Consider the following 22,163-nt stretch of genomic DNA (forward strand, 5'->3'; position numbering starts at 1 on the left):
TTCCATTGTAATGTGTCATTTATCATCTCTCCAAACTAGATTGTAAATTCCATGAATCAAGTAATTTGTCTTCTTCACCTTTGCATTCCCTTTATGCCTTGTTTTTATAATTTTCCACAGTTAGAAATAAAAGTTTATATTCCAGACTTGATCAGCTGGGGGTACCCTCAGAATATTGATTGTTGATAATGACCCAAGTCATCAAATAAAAGAGACTCAGGCTTTGTCTCTATGAGGTCAGGCACTCAGATTTTGAAAAATGAACATTTTTAGCAACCACATTTAAGCCCCTTAATAGCTGGTTGTCTGGTGCTAGAGCAGACAGCTTTAAATGCTTGCTTTCAAAGACTTACATTAGGAAAACTGAAGATTTATGATCTTAGACAAGATGTTATTGATTATAATTTATTTATTCATTCAACAAATACTGATTGATTACTCACTGGGGATCAGGGACAATAAAACCCCAAACTCTTTCTTGGCTTTGGTCATGCTTGCTTTACTTTATTGCTAATTGAGTCTTAAGACTCACACCTGGTCTAAAAATTACCTGACCTCTACTGTTGGCTCCTTCCCTAACCCTGACACTAATCACGCGAAAATCCTGAAATGGAGAGCTACCAAATTTTCACCCTTCATGTTTGAGATCTTATTTTTTCCTTAACTAGTCTCTTGTACAAACCAAAAGACATGCAGACAGAATAACAAATGAAAATCCTTTTCAGCCAATAATAAAATATTTCTATAAAAATGGAAGTGTACAAGGTAGCAGCCATCTGTTGTTTAAAAACAACAGAACTATATTTAAACCTAATTACTGTGTAAGGTATGTGCCTTGAAAGCAAGGGCAAAATTGTTTACATTCTTCTAAACAGGAGAAGCTTTTGTGTTCTACTTTGTTCATCTATGCTGGTATCAGATTGGGTAACTATTACTGACAATATAGTTACTCATATTTAATTATAGGCAAGAATGGTTGAAAAAATTGCCCTTTTATTTTATTATTCATGAATCACATGTACGTGTCGAACTGGATGGTTCTGATTTTTTTCCTCTTTATTTTGAGTGGCTTGCAATCCAGATGTATTGCCTTAGCAAATCTATAAGAAATCAGTGACAATGGAAATCACTAACAGAACCTGAACTTCTTCTCATTTTCTTCCCCTGAAAATTTAAACATATAAATCATGATAGAAATAACAACTAGAATAATTGTAAAAAGTTTTCAATGAAGTACATACTAATGGGAGTTAGGGCCTTACTGAAAAATATTCTTCCAGATACTCAATAAAATTGATACTGTTAAATTATATTGTTGATTTTTTTTACTTATTAAAAATGACTTCTATGAAAATCTACGTTATTCTAATTCTTGGTATATTTTCAATGTTTAATAGAGGAATTGCATAAGTTAATCTTGTAAAAGGTTTTCATTTGTACCATTATGCTTTATATAAATGAAATATATGAGATATACATTCTTTGAAAAAGATGTTAATATCACTAATACAGCAGATTAAAAACTTTTTTTATTTTATTTATGTATCTTTGGCTGCATTGGGTCTTCGTTGCTGCATATGGGCTTTCTCTAGTTGCAGCAAGCGGGGGCTACTCTGTTGCAGTGCGTGGGCTTCTTATTGCAGTGGCTTCTCTTGTTGCAGAGCACGGGCTCTAGGCACACAGGCTTCAGTAGTCGCAGCTCATGGGCTCAGTAGTTGTTGTGTGCGGCCTCAGTAGTTGCGGTGCACAGGCCCTAGGGCACACGGGCTTCAGTAGTCGTGGCACGCAGGCTCAGTAGTTGTGTTGCACCGGCTTATTTGCTCCACAGCCTGTGGGATCTTCCCAGACCAGGGCTTGAAGAACCCATGTCCCCTGCATTGGCAGGTGATTCTGAACCACTGTGCCACCGGGGAAGTCCCTACAGCAGATTTTTTTACAGAGACTAATAAGCTATGTCTAGCAAGCACATGCTGCTCACATATGTTTTTTGTTTAATCTGCATTGTAGTTTGAAAGCATGTGCATCGTTGCCAGTATTTTGCCAACATTAAAATCCAGATTCTTGTCTTCCTTTATAAAGTATGAGAAGCAAACATTGCACATCCAAACCAGGATGTAGGGAACAATCTCAAAATACCTAAAATAGGAAATGCCAGGGGGGAAAAAATGTATTGTCCTTTTAAGATGACTGTGCTCTCTGAGGCCATGATTTAAAATGTAAAGCATTTCTACCTGGGTGAGATGACTTACGAGGTAACATTTCAAATTTGGAGTCTCCTTCACTGGAATACAGACTCCATGAGGGCAGAGATTAAGCCCTGCTGTATCCTTTAATCTACCACAGTGCTCAAAAAACATTTTGTTGAATGAACAAACGAATGAACACACTTTCTTTCTTTCACCTTCATCCAATACTTGTGTCTCGTACAATAACCCTCTGTCACCCAGGGTTACTATTCTATTATTTGATGCCAGAAAATCCTCCAATGGGAGTACTCTATGTGCTTGTCTTTAACACCTTTTGTAGCCTCTTCACTTTTATACCTGTAATACTAACAGCAAAGGAGCCAAAAATCCACACACTGAGATGTGGTTCAACCAGAAATATTTAAAATTTAAAAGTGAGTGTATTAAGCCAAATCTATATCTTATAATAAAATGTAGACTATAGGATGATATTAAAAATTTCAAATAGTATATGAGAAATAATTTGGGGGAAGGAATCTAGTACTCAGCCTTGCTTCCCAAACTTGATTGTTCCTGTGAATCACATGGAGATCTTGTTAAAATACAAATTCTTATTGGGTAGATCTGGAGTGGATCCTGAGAATCTGCCTTTCTAATAAGCTCTCAGGTGATGCTGATGCTACTGGTCCATGGGCCACACATTGAGTAAGAAGATAGTAAGCAACTGCTTAAATTATTCATTTGAGAACAGTCATAGTTTGAAGCTGTATGTGATAAAATTGATGGGCATTTATCAAACTGCTGAAAAAACTTAGATTGCTGAAAATATCCAAATGGGACACATACTTGGAGTAAGAACTATATAGGAGTAGACTGCAAAGCACCTGAGATATAATCTGTTGCCTCATTTTACACAATAGGACTCTGAAGCTCAAAAGTATTTAGTGACTTACATAGAGCACACAACCACTTTGATGTTGCACCCAGTTAGAACCCAGGTTTTCTTATTCCCAGGTCCACCCTCTTTTTTAGATCATGCTCCCTCTTAGCTATTGGAATTATAGTAGCATCCCTTAAATAAAGCACTAAAAGGTTATTGAACTTTAAAATATACTTAATTTCACTTACTATTGAGTGCTTTGCTAAAGTCAGTCACAATGAAGGGAAATAGTGCATTTGTTTCATAGCGATTTTCATTTCTTGTGTGTAACATTTATTAAATTTACAATTTTTTAAAAGAACTTTATTTATTTATTTTTGGCTGCGTTGGGTCTTCATTGCTGCGTGCGGGTTTCCTCTAGTTGCAGCGACCGGGGGCTACTCTTCGTTGCAGTGCGCAGGCTTCTCATTGCGGTGGCTTCTCTTGTTGTGGAGCACGGGCTCTAGGCACACGGGCTTCAGTAGTTGTGGCACACTGGCTCAGTAGTTGTGGCGCACAGGCTTAGTTGCTCCACGGCATGTGGGGTCTTCCCGGACTAGGGCTCAAACCCATGTCCCCTGCATTGGCAGGCAGATTCTGAACCACTGTGCCACCGGGGAAGCCCTACAATTATTTATCTCCATCAGATATTGAAAATAATACTGAAAAATTTCGGATGCCTTTTATCAAGTATTACTGAATATAGGATGATGAATGACTTCAGTGGACTAGTTTGTTTTTGCCCTAAGAAAAAGCTTAATTTTATGACTAAAAAATATAAAAATTTAGAAAAAGAAAACAACAAAATACCAAAAAAAAATTTTACTGCTTTTACTAATAAAAGATATGTTTTTTACTAAATTGAATGGTTTTTTATTTTAATTTTTGAAAATCTGCACAGATTCCCCTCAACTCCAATGTCAAAAAGGTTTCTGTCTATTTTATCCTCTAGTCTTTCACATCTAATCAAAGCCATCTTCCTTTTACTGTATATGTGTATGTGTGTATAAGTGCAAGTGTTACAATTTCTTAAAAGTAGGTAAAAAAGAATTATTTTTACCCCAGTATGGTACAAAATAGCATGAAAAGTGAAGTGATCTAGTGTGCATAAATTAGACACTTAACATTTCATTTGCAGTCTTGTCAAACTTGAAACAGTTAGTTGGAGTCAGGATTTAATCAGAGGTTACATATATCCATGGGGACTTAATGGAGCTTCTTGGGTTTTTATGGGACAAAGAAGATATTTTCGTGTAGAGTAGAAGAATCCATCACGAACCCTTCTCCTCTATTCTACCGTCAACCTTCTACTTCCTTGATCCATGTTAACATCATGAAAGCAACAAATGGAAGCTTCTCCTGACACAGGTTGTAAGAGCACATTGCCATGATGTGGAGAGTATAAAGGGAAAATCAGGCAACATAATTGCTGTGCTAATTAGGCTCAGACCACTAAAGATCTTATAACATGTGTATTGTTGTTGTTGTTGTTAATATCACCTGAATATTGTCTCGCAGATTACAAACCACTTCCTCGTACGTTATTTTCATGTGATAGATTATGAAATGCTAGCACAGTAAATCATAATAATATTAATAGTATTTTAATAGTGCATGAATCCTTGATTCTCAGCAAAGCCATCCTGTTTGCATAGTGACTATGAGTAACTAACTGCTATAGATTCTCAATCAGTGTTTCGTTTTGAGAGTTGACAACAAATGCTGGCATTTTTACAAAGAGTAAATTAAATAATCCATTGCATGCTCAGAGAATTGTAGTGGTTACTAGGAATCTTTAAAAAGCATAATGATGCTTGGGTGATGCCTAGAATTTTCTGCTATGTATAAGTTTTTAAGAGGGCTACGCAGGCCTCATTTCTAGTCCTTTATCTGGCAATCACACCAATAATTTCTGACTATCATATATTTATGTCTGTCAGCTAATAGCCCTCTTTTAAATATTCCAACATGCATGAAAATGATAATACATTAAGGCCATTTTATCTACAGTTCTCATTTTGTTGTGAGTTGGTTTAATTTGTTTGCTTTGGTCCAAAGTATAAGCCAAAGTTAGTCCACAGAAAATAGGCATCTTGTTCATAGGGAAAGAGGATGGAGCTGCAAAAAAAGTGGTGAGTCCTCAGATGCTACAAGGAGAATATCACGATCTGCCAAGAAATAGAAGGGCAGCCGCCAAACCAGATTTGTGTGGGGCCTCTCCTTCCCTCATGCCTGAATAAAACCCATAAAACCTAGATAAAGTATATTATTACAGTTGAACGGTAGAAACTTGTATGTGTGTGGAATTCTGAACTTCTAAAATCATTCTTATACCCCTTGTTAAGTGTACTTTAAAACAAAATAGTTGTTGTAATATAATGTGCCAGTGACTCCGAGTCTGTCTTGCAGAGTGACCCATAACTCTTGAGAGGTCACTAATTTTGAACTTCTTCAGCATCCTTAAAAGAAGTTGAAAACTGACTGCTGCTGGCCTATGTGACTTGAAGATTATTTTGTTTAGGCCATACACTGTTTCTCATTCTGTGTCAACTGGCTGCCCACATTTAAAACTGAGAGGTCTCCTGTACACATCCATTTTTTCCTCTTGAACAACTGAAGATCTAGCAACATTGGACTCGTGCTCTGCTGAAGCTGAGTATCCTTGTCTCCTTTGGAAGGGACCTTCCCTATCCAGTTTTCCAGGTCCTGGCAAACCTGCTTCTCTCTATAGACACAATTGTTTTGGCACCTCTTGGCTTTCAATGTAGAAATGGCATTCCTAAAATTCGACCAATGTGGTGATTGATTGATTGATTGATTATTTTATGAAGAGTTGAGTGAACCATTTTCAGTTTTATTATTGCTCAATTATGTACATTGAATATGTAAACTATGGTGGAAGTTACACTTTTAAATGGGCCAGTTTACCACTGTACAATTTTAAAGGCTACATTGAAACAAAAGATAATTTTGAACATGTTCTTCCATTTAAAGATACATGTCTTTATAGGTGTGAAAATAGAAAGGAAAGAAGAAATCGACACAGCTTTTGTATATCCTTGGTCCTACATGTGTGAATATCACATGTTTAAGTGAGGAGTCATTCACCAAGATTCTACTCTGTGCCAGAAATACATGCTTCTCCTCTAATTCATGCTAGAGGTATGAATAGGACATGTTCCCTAGTCCTGTACCAACTGCAGAGACTGGTGGATACAAAATAAAAATATAGCAATAATTAAAATACAGTGTGATTAGGGCTGTAGTACAGGCAGGTACACACTATATGGAAAAACTGGCCAGAACTAATTCTGCCTGAGATAGTCTGTGAAGGTCCCACAGAAATGTTCATTGTGCTTATTCTTGGAAAATAAGTAGAGTTTTATCTGACGAAGGAAATAGGGAAAGACATTGTAAGATGAGGAAATGGACTAAGCAAAGACCTAGACGTGTGAAAGTTGATTTTATATCTATTAAAATTTCTGACTGAAGCATACGTTGGAAATGAGGGATAGTCAAGGAAGATGTGGAAGATAGAATAGGTGGATAGTGAGATTTGAAAAGGCTTTTTATTCCTTCTCAAAGAGCTGGAGCTTTTTATGATAGGCAGTAAGGAGTAGTAAATGCTTCAGGGGTGGATATGAGTGATTGGAAAGGCAACTCTAGCGGCAATGCAGAGTTCTGATGAGCGATGGGAACAAATAAAGTCAAGAGGTTCGTTAGGAAGCTTTGGGTATTGGCAGGGAGAGAAGCTGTGAGTAAGAAAGGAAGTAATTGGCAGGAAGGAGGAATCAGAAGAGAAATAACTGAAAGCTATCCTTGAAGACATTTTCCTGATTGGATGTGGGTGCTGAGAGGATGAGATGAGTTTGAGGTGTGTAGCCTGAGAAAGAGTGAAGAAATCATACCAAAACCAAAATCATTGTATCTAGGAAGGGAACCGTCCCCCACTACACTTCCTATTGTGTAACTCTCTAATGCAATATATTGAGTGAAGTATGATACATTCCCACTTGCATTGTGTAGTCACACACAGACATATATCTTATATTCAAAATGCAATAGTGGTTTTTTGTGTTGTTGTTAAAAACATATTGAATCAGAGGTCTTTCCATTGTAGGATTAACAAAAAATAAGATTGTACTTTTGAAGAATATATGTGAATATGAAGGATCATGAGTAGCTGTTCTGCTTTGTCAAATTCAGAATTAAAATAGGATTTAAGTGATTAAAAATAGAGGCATTTTCAGTTTATGGACTTACTATCTTTAAAAAAGAAAGTGATAGTAGGATTTCCAGCTGAGAGGAATGGTTGCAAAAAACATTTTGTTCCAGTCAGTTAATTTTTCCCTACATGTGCTATATTCATCCATTTTAAAAGCAAATGAGCCGTCTCTATCTCCTCTCGCATTTGTGGCAAACTCTTGCTGTGCCAATTTCAGATTACATGTATCTTAGGGAGAATAAGATGTTCTAATCTTGATTATAATTTTAAATTAAAAGAATGAAAATAGTTCAATATGAGGATATTTCTAGGTTGCGCCAGTCAGACTGCCTTTGCTTCATCTCGTTGAATTTGAAATTGAGTCTTTTGCAGTTTTTTTAGACATCACTTCTTAAATGATCAACCCAAAATCTTTATCAGAAATCCGTGATACATTCATGCTTGGTATGTTGACGCTTTGAATCACTAAATAAATTTAAAACAAAAGACCAGTCTTTCAGTTTTTATTAATAAACTTGCCATAATTAACTACATTTATGATGAAGGAAGAAAAACAAAAATAATTTAGGTAACTTCAGTTTATAATCAATCAATTCAGGATGTATTTATTGTAGCTTTTTATTGGTGTATCATATGTCTCGTTATTTATGCATATGCTTAAAGCAGTGAATCTGGAACATCAAATGTTATGCTTTGTTTGTTTTTTGAAGAATTCTATTCACATGAATTTTAATCCACATTGATGTTGCTTTCTAGTGTTGAATACAAAGGAGCAATTATCTTTTGTGTATGTCTGGGTGTTGCTTTTGAAGAAATTATATTCACATGAGGTTTAGTCCACGTTAAAGTTTTCTTTTTATTAAAGCTTGTGAAAAATTGCTGGAGTAAAATTTCATGATGCCAAGTCACTAAACAACATTCCCCAAAATAACAACTGTTAAAAGAGCGAACTGAGGGCAATCATAGGCAGTGGGCAAACTGCCCAGTTATGAACCCTGAACTCATTCAACTAAGAAATCTATATATGATACTGGTATCTATTAAACTTGACTTCCTTTTAACCAGCTTTAGTCTAGGTTTCAATTCCCACTTTTTATTCTAAGGTACACGGGAAATAGAAGAGAAGGATAATCTTGTTCTGGGTGATTGGTAACTTTGGAAACATTACATTTCTTTGGTATCTTTCTGGCAATAGTTTGAAATGAAACAACTTTTTTTTTCAACAGATTGAAGCAACTTATTTCCTCCAGAGTAATAGTTTGCATTTGACATCAGATAAGTGATTCTTCTAATTTGTCTAGGCTTTCAGCAAACTATTGAAAACAATCCTTTCATTTATTTTCCATCTTTCTTTTGAGTTATATATATATATATATATCTTTCAAGGTGTTCTTGGAGATTGGGGGTTGGCTATCAGCTCATAATAAGAATCTAAGAAAAAAACATACCATTAAGTATTTGAGCTTCTCAAATCAAATTCAGTATTTAACAGCAAAATAATATTATGCAAGGTTTTCTGATCATAAAAAGACAGATAGATAGTGACTTTGGGCAGAATGATTGTATCTGGTAACCATTGAATTAACATTTCTAAGCCTAATACTCCTGATGAATTTCCTTCTGTCTCATATTTTTCTTAGGTATATAGCTCATGAGGCTAAAGCAGTATCCAATCAGCATAAACATGTTATCACTGCCGTATATTTGGTGACTTTTTGTTTCTTTAAGGGAAATAAAGTTGCTCTTTAATGATTTGGTGAATTTATATGATTTCTTTGGAAAAGTTACCACTAGGATTCACCATGAATCACAACAATATACTTGGTGCTATTCAGAAAACATTTCATCCCTTTCCCTGTTTTTGTGAAGGTTTATTTCCTTTTAATGTCTCTTTAATTCCTCTTATTTAAAGCCTAAGTCTCAAACATTCATGGCTCTTATTACAGCCTATAAAATATGTGCTTAATGCCATTATCCTTTCTAAAAATTGTCTTGAATCCTTACAGTTTAATCACACATCTTGCTTGTAACTAAATTTAACAATATATGTAAATTGTCAGACCTCTGGTAAAACAAAATGAGTCAAAACATTATATAGTGCTGTGGCTTTTTAGCAGTGGCTACGTCACTTGTTTTATAAAATTATTTTATTTAGCTTTTAAAGTGATATTTGCCCATTATCTGTATCTAGTAAAATCAAAAGAGAACTTAGACGCTGAATATTTTTAAAGCCAAGAACCTTGGTGCCATCCTTGGTTTTTCCTTTTTTCTTACCTCTGACATCTAATCCGTCGAGTCCTATTGGTTATGTCTCAAATTTGGCCCTGTACCTGTTCATAAGTCTTCTGTCACCATCTTATTCCAAGCTTCCTCACTGTTCCCTACAATCCATTCTCCACACAGCAGTGAAAGCCACTTCTCAAAAGTAAATTGGACTGAACCACTTTCTTACTTAAAACTGCTCAATTACTTCCTGGAATCAAGTCCAAATTAGCTAGTCCCTATATCAGCTGGCTCCGCCTTCCTTCTCTGATCTCATCTCCTGTCACGTCCCTTTCTGGTCACATACCAAGCTGGTTCCCACATCAGGGCCTTGGTTCTTGTTGTTCCTTCAGTTGCCGCAAACCTCTTTCTCTGCTTCATGATTTCTGCCTTCTCATCCCTCAGGTATCAGCTCAGATATCATCTCTCCGAAGAAAGCTCTGACCACCCAGCCCAAAGTAGCCCCAAGTCAAGCCCTATCATATCTCCTAGTGCTATTTATTTCATTTCAGTTAGCTCCATCTGAAATTACTTATTTACTTATTTGTTTGTTTCCTTGTTATTATTCCTTCCCCTCCCCCGAACCCCCTTATAATTTCTAGGAGAGTAGTGTCCTTATCTTAGTGCAATACTTGATTGAGATCCTAGGTCAGAATCTGGAACATAGTTTATGCTCTATATAGATTTGCTGAATGGATCATATATTAATGTGTCAAAATTCAGGGCATGTATTGAAGAATTTTTTTGAAGCATTGGTTCTCAAACATTTTTTTTCCACTGTAACCTTATTATTTTTTTTTACATCTTTATTGGAGTATAATTGCTTTAGAATGGTGTGTTAGTTTCTGCTTTATAACAAAGTGAATCAGTTAGACATATACATATGTTCCCATATCTCTTCCCTCTTGCGTCTCCCTCCCTCCCACCCTCCCTATCCCACCCCTCTAGGTGGTCACAAAGCACCGAGCTGATCTCCCTGTGCTATATGGCTGTTTCCCACTAGCTATCTATTTTATGTTTGGTAGTGTATATGTGTCCATGCCACTCTCTCACTTTGTCACAGCTTACCCTTCCGGCTCCCCATATACTCAAGTCCATTCTCTAGTAGGTCTGTGTCTTTATTCCTGTCTTACCCCTAGGTTCTTCATGACCATTTTTTTTCCCTTAGATTCCATATATATGTGTTAGCATACGGTATTTGTCTTTTTCTTTCTGACTTACTTCACTCTGTATGACAGACTCTAGGTCTATCCATCTCATTACAAATAGCTCAATTTCGTTTCTTTTTATGGCTGAGTAATATTCCATTGTATATTTGTGCCACATCTTCTTTATCCGTTCATCTGTTGATGGACACTTAGGTTGTTTCCGTCTCCTGGCTATTGTAAATAGAGCTTCAATGAACATTTTGGTACATGACTCTTTTTGAATTATGGTTTTCTCAGGGTATATGCCCAGTAGTGGGATTGCTGGGTCATATTTTTATCTCATGAAACTGTCAAGTTGTCTCACTCTACAGGAACTCCCTCCCGTAAAACTGACTCAGTGTTATCAGGCTTTTCTGTTCATTAGAAACACATTTCCTACCAGTGGAATTTAATTTTGGTGAAGTGTTTCACAGGTCTTGAGTTATAAAAATCATGCTTGAATTGTCTTTCAAATAAGGAGACCAGGGAAATGACTGACCACGTGCTGTGATTTCTAGGGTTTTGGAAAGCATCTGATCACTTCCTTCTACCTCCACCTGCCCATCCTCACTTATACCTGAAAGTCCATGTTTAGAGTTTTAGTTTTTTAGTTTACGTTTTGATGCATGTTAAGATAAAAATACTTCTAGAAGGGTTAGCACTTTAAACTCATCCAGCCACTTGAGTATAAGCTCTGAGGATCTAAAAGGATGTTTTGAGAAGGGAAAAGGGCAAGCATTAGAATACCAGGAAGCTGAGATATAGGTGGAAGGAAGCACCCAGAGGGAGTGCTTCCATTTGGGAGCCGCTCAGAAATTATCTGCTTGTAGGGCAGGTGGGGGGATATCCATGGCATTCTGGTCCTTTTCCTGGCTCTGCCGCTAACTTTGTAAATTTGGACATGTTATTCCATCTTTATGGGAGAAATTAAGAGATTCAGCTGGGTGTTCTCTAAATAATTCCAGGTTGGTGATTCTATACTCATTCATTTTACCCGTGATGAACACTCTCCACTTCTCGTGGATAATGGAAAATATAAGAGAGTCGATGTAATTAAAAGCCAATATGGTTTCTATTAATTCAGTAACACAGGAAAAGGCAGGAACAGACCTTGAATTTAATTTTTAGCATATGTATTTTATTCCACATACATTCATCGTGTTTCATTATGCACGTATTCAGACGTGAATGTGTGCGCACGTGCACGCTCTCAACGCACATTGTCTCCTTCACTGAGAAATTACAACACCATTATCCATCCAGAGACACTGACTCTGAGAAGTGAAACAGAAGGTACTTCTCTCTTACGCAGTGTCCAATAAGCTGCTTCATTTTCTGATATTCCTCATTAGATTGCGTGTTATCTATCAGTATTACTTTGAGCCAGAATGCACAAAACCATAACAGATTGAGCAGGTTAGCAAGAGATCATCTGTTTCTTCCTTCAACTCAACTTCCTTTCAGACAACTCATTCTTGGTGATTTTCTTTTTAAATTACTTTCCTTCCTTTCACCTACTCCCCTGATTAATCTGTTAGTATAGGGTCAATTGTAGGGATCCTGGCAATGTGATAACAATGAGCAATTACTGTGGCAGTAACAAAAGACTTAATATTTTGTGAATATTTTTGTTCTCAATCAGGGTCACAATTATTCTTATTACATTATTACACTTAATACACTTATTATTATATTTACAATAGTCGTCATGATCAAAAGTGATCCACTGATTCTCTCAGGAGGCGCTCAATACAGAGTTGGTGAGTGAATGAATAAATGCAATGTTGGAATTAATACACCGTCTAAACATTTCAACAAAACACTTCATTAAAAAGCATGGGGGGGGGAATACGGCATTGGAGGCTGTGCACTGGAACAGTTATATCTTTTTCCATAGCATGAGATCCTGTCCTCATTAAAATACATATAATATGGAGCTATTGCTCCTAGAGGACCTGCTGTGTCCTGTTGAAATTACCCTTGCCAGTCCGTGGATTAACTAGCAGTAGGGGAGGATAGGGCTGATGCTTCTCTGTGCCTGTGTATTTAAATGACTGAAGAACAGAAGTAATAGTGATTAACATTCTGCTTTTACAAGTATAAATATACATTTGACAAAGAGACAACTTTATTTTTAGTGTACTTCATCTGTGCATTATGAATGGTATGTTCAGGTCATGCTTCTTTTGCATTCATTTTCTATTTTTGTGGAATTGTAGCAAACTCATCCAATTTATCAATGAAATTCAAAACTGTACTTGAAAATGAAAGAAGGCATTATTTTTGAAAGAGTAAGTATAAATAAATTATCAAAACTTTAATACTGTTCAAAAAATAGTTTAAAAACATACTTACCTCAATCTGTTATTTCTCCAAGTAGATGCTTTAAATGTTTTAAACTTCAGTTAGAAAAACTAACCTAGACCAATTTGTCCACTCAGCAATTTTCAGGCTCTTCGAGTAAACTTTATGTTAGAGTCCTTCATTTAGAGACAGGTGGGAAATCCATGGCAACCTACCAGGTGGTATGCTAAAATTAACACAAGCCTGATACCAAATTGACCAAATTCTGTCAAATGTACCAACATTTGTAGCAAATAGGCACAAAAACTGTTCTTGAGCTTAGGCCTTTAAGTTCTCACTCTCAAGCTGCAGAAACTTCTACTAGTCACCTTGCAAGAAAGGTTCATTATGAGGAAGATCGGCCAACCTTCTGTTCGGATCAGAGGACAGAATCTTCCAAGAAATAGAGTAGAGGGCAGACCGCAGGGAGTTTAGACCTAGACTGAATGCACTTATCTGAAGGTATTAGGCTCCTGGCCTTGCTGAGGGTTTGTGCCTTATTCATGTTAAGGTCCATAAAATCTATCTAGCCATCTGAAAATCTTGACCACCACTTATTTCATCAATGAATAATTATTCTGAGCATCCCTCTTCTTGAATTAATGAAGCCTCTAGTGTAGATTTTCATAAGGATACTTGAAATTCTTACATAACCCTTTTATAAGTGTGAATTTTTGACTAGGGAACTAAAAATGCTCTCCAGCTTAGATATGAATCAAAGTTAATTTATAGATACATAATTCACAGGGAAGTGAATTTTAAAGTCTACCACCATTCCTGTAACATAATGGCTTTATATATTGATTTATTAAGTATTATAACATAATAACTTTTTCATTAGATTTGTGCTATAATGTTACATCTCCACCAAGAAGATATTGATTGAAATATGTAACATTTCATAGATATTCTACACATGTGTTTTAATGTATATTTCTACTCCTACGATGATAGGGTGATGATCAGATGTATCTGTCATCATGGATGATATATCTGTGATCTATTGATTATCGTAGAAGTAGGAATCACAGAAAACAAGGTCATTTGAGCTAATGTCCCTTGTTTGTGTCACTTGAATGGTCTTAAATTTTAACCATATAAGTTATTAAATACTCAAATAATGCAAATTCTACAGGTGTCTAAGGAATCGCTTCCAAATTTTAACTCTTTTTGGTGACACATAAGTTTCTCATATTTAAGAAAAGGATTGGCTAGTGAAGGAGACCAAGTCTGGAACTCAACTGAGTTCTTACAAAGGTTTGGAAGGAAAACAGGGACAAGTTAAATGTCTGCTTCTGCCCAGAGAGGAATTCCCTGGATGAAGGAGAGCTCTAAAATTTCTTTCCCAAAGAAAAGTTTAAAAACATAAAACAGGGCCCTAGGGAAAAAGCTCTGGTGCTTGCCTGAAAGCTAGGTCAAGAAGTAGACTAAAAAGTAAAATTTCAGGGAACCTTCTCTGTACAATTGGAGGGATACCTTATGATATTAGTCTGCTTTCCACCTTTCAGTTAACCCTCTGTGAATGAATCAAGTGGTTTGCTTTTAGTCAGTGTATTGATTCCTTTACCCTTGGGAAGATCATCTCTACTCACATACTTGGATCTGTTGTTTCCCTAGGATCAGTTATATATGCAGGCTTTAGAAATCAATAGAACTTTCCATTATATCTCTTTACAGGTAGAATGTTGAGAATAAATCCACCTGAGATTGAGCGCTCTCATGTGGAATCACTGAGTCTCATACTACCTACATATTCTGCTGAACAAAGACTCATATATCCAAATGACTACTAGAAAACTCCTTTTGAAACTCTGGTGGGCAACTCAACCATAACGTTCACAGCAAAAATACCAGTTTCTCAGTCCCCCAAATGGCTTCCCAACCATTTTCCCCCATTACAATTAATGTTTACAACACACCCACCATTATTCAAGCCAAATACCTGAGTCATTATCCATTCTCTTTATCCTTTATATCCCACAGCCAATCTATCAACACTTTCTACGAGCTCTAACTCACCATCTCTGCTGCTATTCTTCCAGTCCAAGCCTCCATCCACTCTCACCCAGAATGCTGCATTTTCTACCTACTACCTCTCCTTTCTTCTACTCTATCTCTGCTTCTCTGGTCAACACAGTAACTGAATGACAATGAAAAGGAAAAACAAAAAAAGATCATATCACTCCTTTGGTTAAAACCCTATTATGCCTTGTCTTTTTACTCATGGAATGAATCAGAACCCCTAACAGTGGCCTACAAGTCTCCCAGAAAATCACTGGCCTCTCAAATCTTCACCAGTTTCCTGCTGACTCTGGCCAAATAGGGTTTTCTCCTGTTCCAAACAGAAAACCAACATAACCCATCCTCAGGACCTTTGCACTCACCCTTCCTCTGCCTGGAAAGCTCTGGCCTCTGATATTCATGTATGGTTCTTTGATATCCAGACCTCATGTCAGGCACTCTCTACATCCATACCTGCCTTCTATTCTCCAGAGTGTTTTTCACCAACTAGAAGTTTCTTATTTATTTTATTGGTTGGTTTTTGTCCTTCTACTGTGACTATAATATAAATTCTGTAAAATCAAGGATCTTGCCTCCCTTCTGCTCTACTTTATTTGCCTTGGCACATAGTAGGAGTCCAATTTGTTGAATAAAGGATTGAGGACTCCCACCTGTCAAAGTTCTTCTTTTAAAAAAGGGAGAATCAAAGTGACCTTTTCTAATGTGGTTGAGGTCCTTGGTAATATGCTGACTTGGGAGAGCTGTTCTGTCTAAGAGACCCAGAAAATGGTCCACCCTAGTGAAATCCAACTCTGAATATATTAACTGCCAAGGAGCCACCAGTGGGCCAATAGGATCAATCTGAGTGTTTCTTGTTCCCTCAGGCTCCCTCGTCCTTCTGTTTGATAGATGAAGAGGAGTGGTATCAAATGCAGTGACAAGGATGACCCGTGATAATTTGCATCATTTCCAAAGAGAATTCAAAGCGAGTGACTCAATCTTAGAGCCCTAGGGCAGTGGTTCTCAAAGTATGGTCCCTGGACCAGTACATCAGCACCACCTGGGAACTTGTTAGAGATGCATGTTCTCAGGACTTGCACAATCTGAACCTTTAAATCTGTTTGAGCAAACCCTCTGCTAAACTATGAGATCTATTGTGCTAGATCTATTGTACTGCCCAACCTCGGTTGCACTTTCTAATCACCTACCAAGCTTTTAAAATTTCTCATGCCTGAGCCTCTTTGCCAGAAATTCTGATTCAGTTGGTCTGTCATGGGCGAGGGCTCTCTTTTATTTAAGTTCTCCTAGGTGATGATGATAGATCTCCCAAGTTCAGAACCACTGCTCTAGTATGGGAGCAGGGTAATTTCAGGTACATCTAGGTACTTGGCAGAAGTTCCTCCTGGAAAAGAATGCAATTTGGAATTCAAAAATTGTTTGCTTCACAATTTTACAGTAGGGGAGAGGGGAAATAACTTGGCCTAAAACACAGCATATGGTTATAATTGCTAGTGTTGTACAGCCTCATCCAAAGCATCAATTCATAGGGAAGCACATTAAAGCAATGTAATGTTCAAAACCAAGTTGTGTGGTAAGCATCCACTATAATAGAATGACTTATTCCAGAAGTGAAGTTTCATTTGGGGGAGCTTATCATGGTATCAGATATGTTTTGAGTTAATGAAAACGCAGGAAGCACCAAGTTAATAAGGCAATTTTAGACCATAAAACCTAATTTAACTGCACTAAGAATGCTCCGCACAAAGGAAGTCTCACAACCTGATTGATCAAATGGAGAATTCCTGGGATGCTCTGTGGCATTTCTTTTGAAGAAGCTAAGTTGGCTGGGAGAGCCAGGCTTATTTAGAATATGGTTGTTTACTTCTTAATTAAACACAGAATGATTAAAAAGAGATTTCACTTTAGAAGGCCACAGAACTGCTTGTTTGATAAAATTGTTATAAGCCTCTAGACTCTCATTTTCATTTTAGTATTGATTCCTTATATTTGTTTCAGAAATATTTAAAAAGATTCTTCAAGTTCTGTTTATATATTTGCTTTTTTAGTTGTTGTTAGAGGTAAGATAAAGTTTGAATGATGGGAGAAAGAGTGTTTATTGTCATAGTAAAAAAACCCTTACTTTGTGTAATATTGAAACTATCCCTTTTGATGTAGATAACTATATTTTAGCTGCTTAATTTCAAATTGAATTATTTAGTTGAAAAATTAAAAGTCAATACTATTGAAGCAGAGCTGCTTGTCTCTCTCATTTTATGGATATTTTATGAAATATAAAACCAGCTGTTTCATTATAATTTTCCTGAACTGAATCTCCTCAAGGGCTTTGCTGAAATTATATTTGATCAATAGCTCTTTTAAAACTTCCCCTGTAAAATTTACTTCCTAGTAGTATTTTCCTTACCTATAAAAATTGGCAAAAAAAAAAAAAAAAAAAATTGGCTACTACTGTTGTGGGTTAAGAACTTTTGTGAGGTCTCCTTGATTCATTAGAATGCCATATTATGGTTTGTAAAACCAATTAGACCGTTTACTAAACAGAATATTAGAAACATGCTACATACAAAAAGCATTGTGTTGCAAGTGGTTCACTTTTCTAATTTCAAAGTTAGTTTTGGAGCATAATACATTTACAAAGTGAGAGTAGTTAAATTTAAATTTAAAATAATTTAAATGAAATAGTATACAAATTTAGTTCCTCAGTCACACTAGGTACATTTCCAATGCTCAATAGCCATGTGTGGCTAGTGGCTACTAGTATATTGGACAAAATACGGAACACGTCCATCACAAAGTTCTACTGAAAAGTGTTGTATAGGCTTGTTTTTGAGGAATATTTTTTAAAATATTTTTTAAAAAGCATTGCTTTATGGAATATTATAGGATAATTTTAAGAATTCTTAAATAGAATCAAATGAAATATTAAATAAATAAGGAAATATTATGACACATGGAATATTTCTTAAAACATTTAACCCTCTAGAAGAAGAGCCCTGAGTGCACTACACACACCATTTCCTATCAGAGGTGGTTGGCTAGAGCTGTTGTACATCTCAGCTCTATAACTAGGTCATAAGGGTTTTGAAGGCCGTATCTTCTCTTCTAGCCAGTGTCTTCACAGCACCAAGAAAGAGTGTTGTGCGTAGAGGGCACTCAATGAATTTTTACTAAAGCAACTTGAAGCAAGGAGTGACTCCATAAATATTGACTTTGAACTTGAACAGTAGTTTGTGACCCCTGACCCAATCTAGCACTCCACTGTACAGTCATTCTGAACATTACTAAGCCATGACCTCCCTCTGGATCAGATGCTTCACGGTAGAGTCACAAAAGCAAGTATTCTCTCAACCAGTCCCTGAACTAGAAGTTACCTAAACTAACGCAGAGCTCTTATTCCCTGTCATACCCTCCTTATACCTGGTCTAAGACCAGCCAATGTGAAGAGACACTGGCTCTCCTGGTTTCTCATGATTTAATTATTCACCTTGAATTACCATATGACTTCCTCCAACAAAGTTTACCCATCTTTAATTCTCTCTGTTTCTTTCCCCATTACCGGAGATTGATACTCCAAATACAGACACACACACACACACACTCACACTTATACATAAAAGCAGTTGAAATCCCTCTCTAAATCAGCAATATAGTTTTGTTTCAAAATATTTGCAATGCATAAATTTCACAGGGTAGTTTAAAATTTAGTTTTAAAAAGATTACTTTATTCAGAAAAAAGTATTTTGGAATATTAGTTTAAAACTTCGAGAAGCACACACAAACAGCTTCATTCCTAGATTCAAGAAAGGCAAATATTTCTAAGTATTTTCTAATCTTTTCATGATTAGTTAACCCAGAATAGTGTATCCCTTTTCCAACTAGACTGTATGTATCTCAAAGGTACAGAGGCTATTGAAAAAGAAGGTAGAATAGGAAATATTGACACGACTTTGGTCTGAAAATCTTTCCTTAATACATCACATGTGTTTTTGAGACAGATGTTTGGAGGACATGTTTTTTAGGGCAGAAGCAGCACAAGTGTAAAGCTATGTCTGGACACCTGTTAAGCCCTTCTGTGCTGTCTACTTACAGGAATGTACACATGACCTTAAAATGGTTGCTGCTTTTGGAGGTCATTTACTAGGGTTGAGACTACACCTCCAACAACTGTAAGACTTAAAAAGAGATTTCTCTCAAAAAGAAGTGTTGTCTCTGAGCATGAGCTTCATCTTTATGAGCTGAGCTCAAAGTCCCTGACATTTAGAAATGACAGTGTGTCAGTGTGAGGTTCTTTCAAACAATCCTTCTAAGTTTTATCAGCTTTGCAAAATGTTACTAAGTGTCAGTATTCAGTTTATGAAATGTTTTAACTGTTGAGACTGTGATGTTGACCAGAAAGGGTAGAGTCTTTAGCTAAGATTGATCAAAGATAGTTCGGTGAGTAACTGTTTTATAAGGGGAATGGCGGTGGTGTTGTTTGATGGTTTTGGAGAGAGAGAGAAGGATTCCCTGTTGTGGTTATAAGATATATGCTCAATTTTATGTCTTTTAAGTTTTTTTTTGTCATAACATTTTTAAATTGTTGTTTGGAATTACAGTGAATCAAGGAAGTGTCTTTAAAAAGTATTCATAGGGCTTCCCTGGTGGTGCAGTGGTTGAGAGTCCGCCTGCCGATGCAGGGGACACGGGTTCGTGCCCCGGTCCGGGAAGATCCCACATGCCGCGGAGCGGCTGGGCCCGTGAGCCATGGCCGCTGAGCCTGCACGTCCGGAGCCTGTGCTCCGCAACGGGAGAGGCCACAACAGTGAGAGGCCCGCGTACTGAAAAAAAAAAAAAAAAAAAAAAAGAAAGTATTCATAGTTAAGGGAATATAATTCTGCTATCAAAAAAGGAATTTAATGACTTCCAATACATCTTAATGGTAAACAGTTATGTGATCATGAATAGTAATTGGGAATTTTATGAATGAAAATCCCAAGAATGCACATGTTCATGTGTGTACAGATATGTTTGTCTGTGTTTGATTTAATGGAGGCCATGAACAGATTACTGTCCCATTCATTTGAACAGCTTGCTCAGTATAAGCATCATTGAAAGAAAATAGCATGGAAATGTCTAGTAAATAGCTTCTAATAGACTCATCAGAGAAAAATTGTGATAGAGAAACTGAGAATTAAGAAAGCAAGCTTGGTGATGTCTAAGCCTGGTTCTTAGATGAGAAAGAAAAAAATTAATTTAGCTTTTAAAATTACAATAACTTTAGCAGCAACAAAACATACCAGTGATTCTGAAACTACCTGAGGTTAAGTACCAGGTGTTTTGTTTTGCTTTAATTTTCAGTTCCTTAAGGACCAATACTTCAGTAAAATACCATAAAAATCAATAACTAGAAAGAGTAATATAAAAAAAAAGACATAAAAAGTAGCCAAGTATTTTTTTATTGTTTCATTCAGACGACATTATCCAGTTGCTATAGAAGTTACTAAATGCTTACCCTCACTTTATATACTTCTTTTATGAAAGAACAATAAAAACAATTTGTAGACTGGCTCTGGTCTGTGAGCCAGGTTTTAAATAGAATTGCTTTACATCACTATGTATTAAACTGGGTACATGGGTGTATTCTCAGGGAGTTATGAGATACCTACAGAAAAATATTATATATATATTAGATATAACATATTTTATTTTGATGATCATTTAAAAAATAGTATAAACGTGTTCTGTAGTATCTGGCTGACCAGAAAGTACTGATGCATGATATAAGTGTCCACATCTATGTTTGTGTTTTCAATCAAGTCAGCAAAAGTAATATTATTCTAAATGTCAAGGTCTGATGAATGAAGACAAGAGGAAGCTAAAGAATCTGATATTTTGAAGAGTCACCTCTATTAAATGGGAAAGCTGGGCCTTGAATCCAAGGCTTTTAATTCCTACTTTAATGTGCTTCACTTTAGTTTTAAGGCAAATGTATGCTATAAGTGAACTGATTTATGTGAATCTTTCATTTTGAAGCAGATTTTATCACTTGATACCATATGAGAAAGTAATAAAACCAGACCCTTTATTGCCACTGTTTCTCAATCACAACTTATATAACATTTTCCCCATACTACTTTTATTTGTATAATTGCAAATTTTAATGCAGAATTAGAAACCAAGAATAGAATATTTGTGAAATCCACCTTGGACTCACTGTTTTTTAGGACCCTGCAGGGAGAGGTCAAGGGAAGCACATTAAATGTATTAGAGGCGTGATCCATATTCTCAAGGTTTTAAATGTTCATTCTCTTTTAGGGAGTGTGTAGGGAAAGAAGAGTTGCAAACATGTAAAATGCAGAATAAGACCTTATGCATCAATAGGCCAACTTGTGTATTTCATAATTAAATATACGAGGAATTCAGAGAAGAGGAAGCTCAAGCTCAACATGAACTAGCTTCATCAGTGGTAGCCTCACCAAGGAGCCTGACCAAACTTCAGTATGAATTGTGTTTCCCTCCTTTCTTAAAAAAATAAATGTACAGTTGAGCCTTGAACGACACAGGTTCAAACTACGCAGATCCACTTATACACAGATAGTTTTCAATAAATATGTATGATAGTACTACACAATCTGTGGTTGGTTGAATCCGTGGATGCAGAACCATGGATACGCAGAATCCACTGTAAAGTTATATGCAAATTATTGACTCTGTGAAGGGTCAATGCCCGTAACCCCCTCCTTGTTCACGGATTATTGTTGTTTGAATGATTTTCTAATGCTGAGCATCTAAACATTAATTGTGATGCAAAAAATAAAATAAAAACTTTTGTAGGCCCCACCAACTTAGTAAGAAAGACCCTGGCAATTAATTATTTTCCTTAATGATTGTGGTAAAATGTCATTCTCACAATGACAAAATATTAGTGAAGGATTTGGGAACATATTAAAGTTACTTAGCGTTCATTGAAATAGTACATGGTGAAACATGCACTTGCATTCGTGCAATATGTCAGTCACCATTCCACCTTGACAAAGGGAACA

The 22,163-nt window shown here is 36.3% G+C and overlaps 1 protein-coding gene across 1 annotated transcript in view; it reads left to right on the forward strand.

Moving 5' to 3' along the window:
- IL1RAPL1 (interleukin 1 receptor accessory protein like 1) overlaps positions 1-22,163 on the forward strand; it is a 1,361,040-nt gene that overhangs the window by 1,181,619 nt on the left and 157,258 nt on the right. The window contains exon 7 of the mRNA XM_032620953.1: positions 14,513-14,517. Coding sequence (XP_032476844.1) covers positions 14,513-14,517 — 5 coding nt within the window. The remainder of the gene's footprint in view (positions 1-14,512; positions 14,518-22,163) is intronic.

Source organism: Phocoena sinus, chromosome X (assembly GCF_008692025.1).
Source record: "Phocoena sinus isolate mPhoSin1 chromosome X, mPhoSin1.pri, whole genome shotgun sequence".
Classification (NCBI taxonomy): Eukaryota; Metazoa; Chordata; class Mammalia; order Artiodactyla; family Phocoenidae; genus Phocoena; species Phocoena sinus.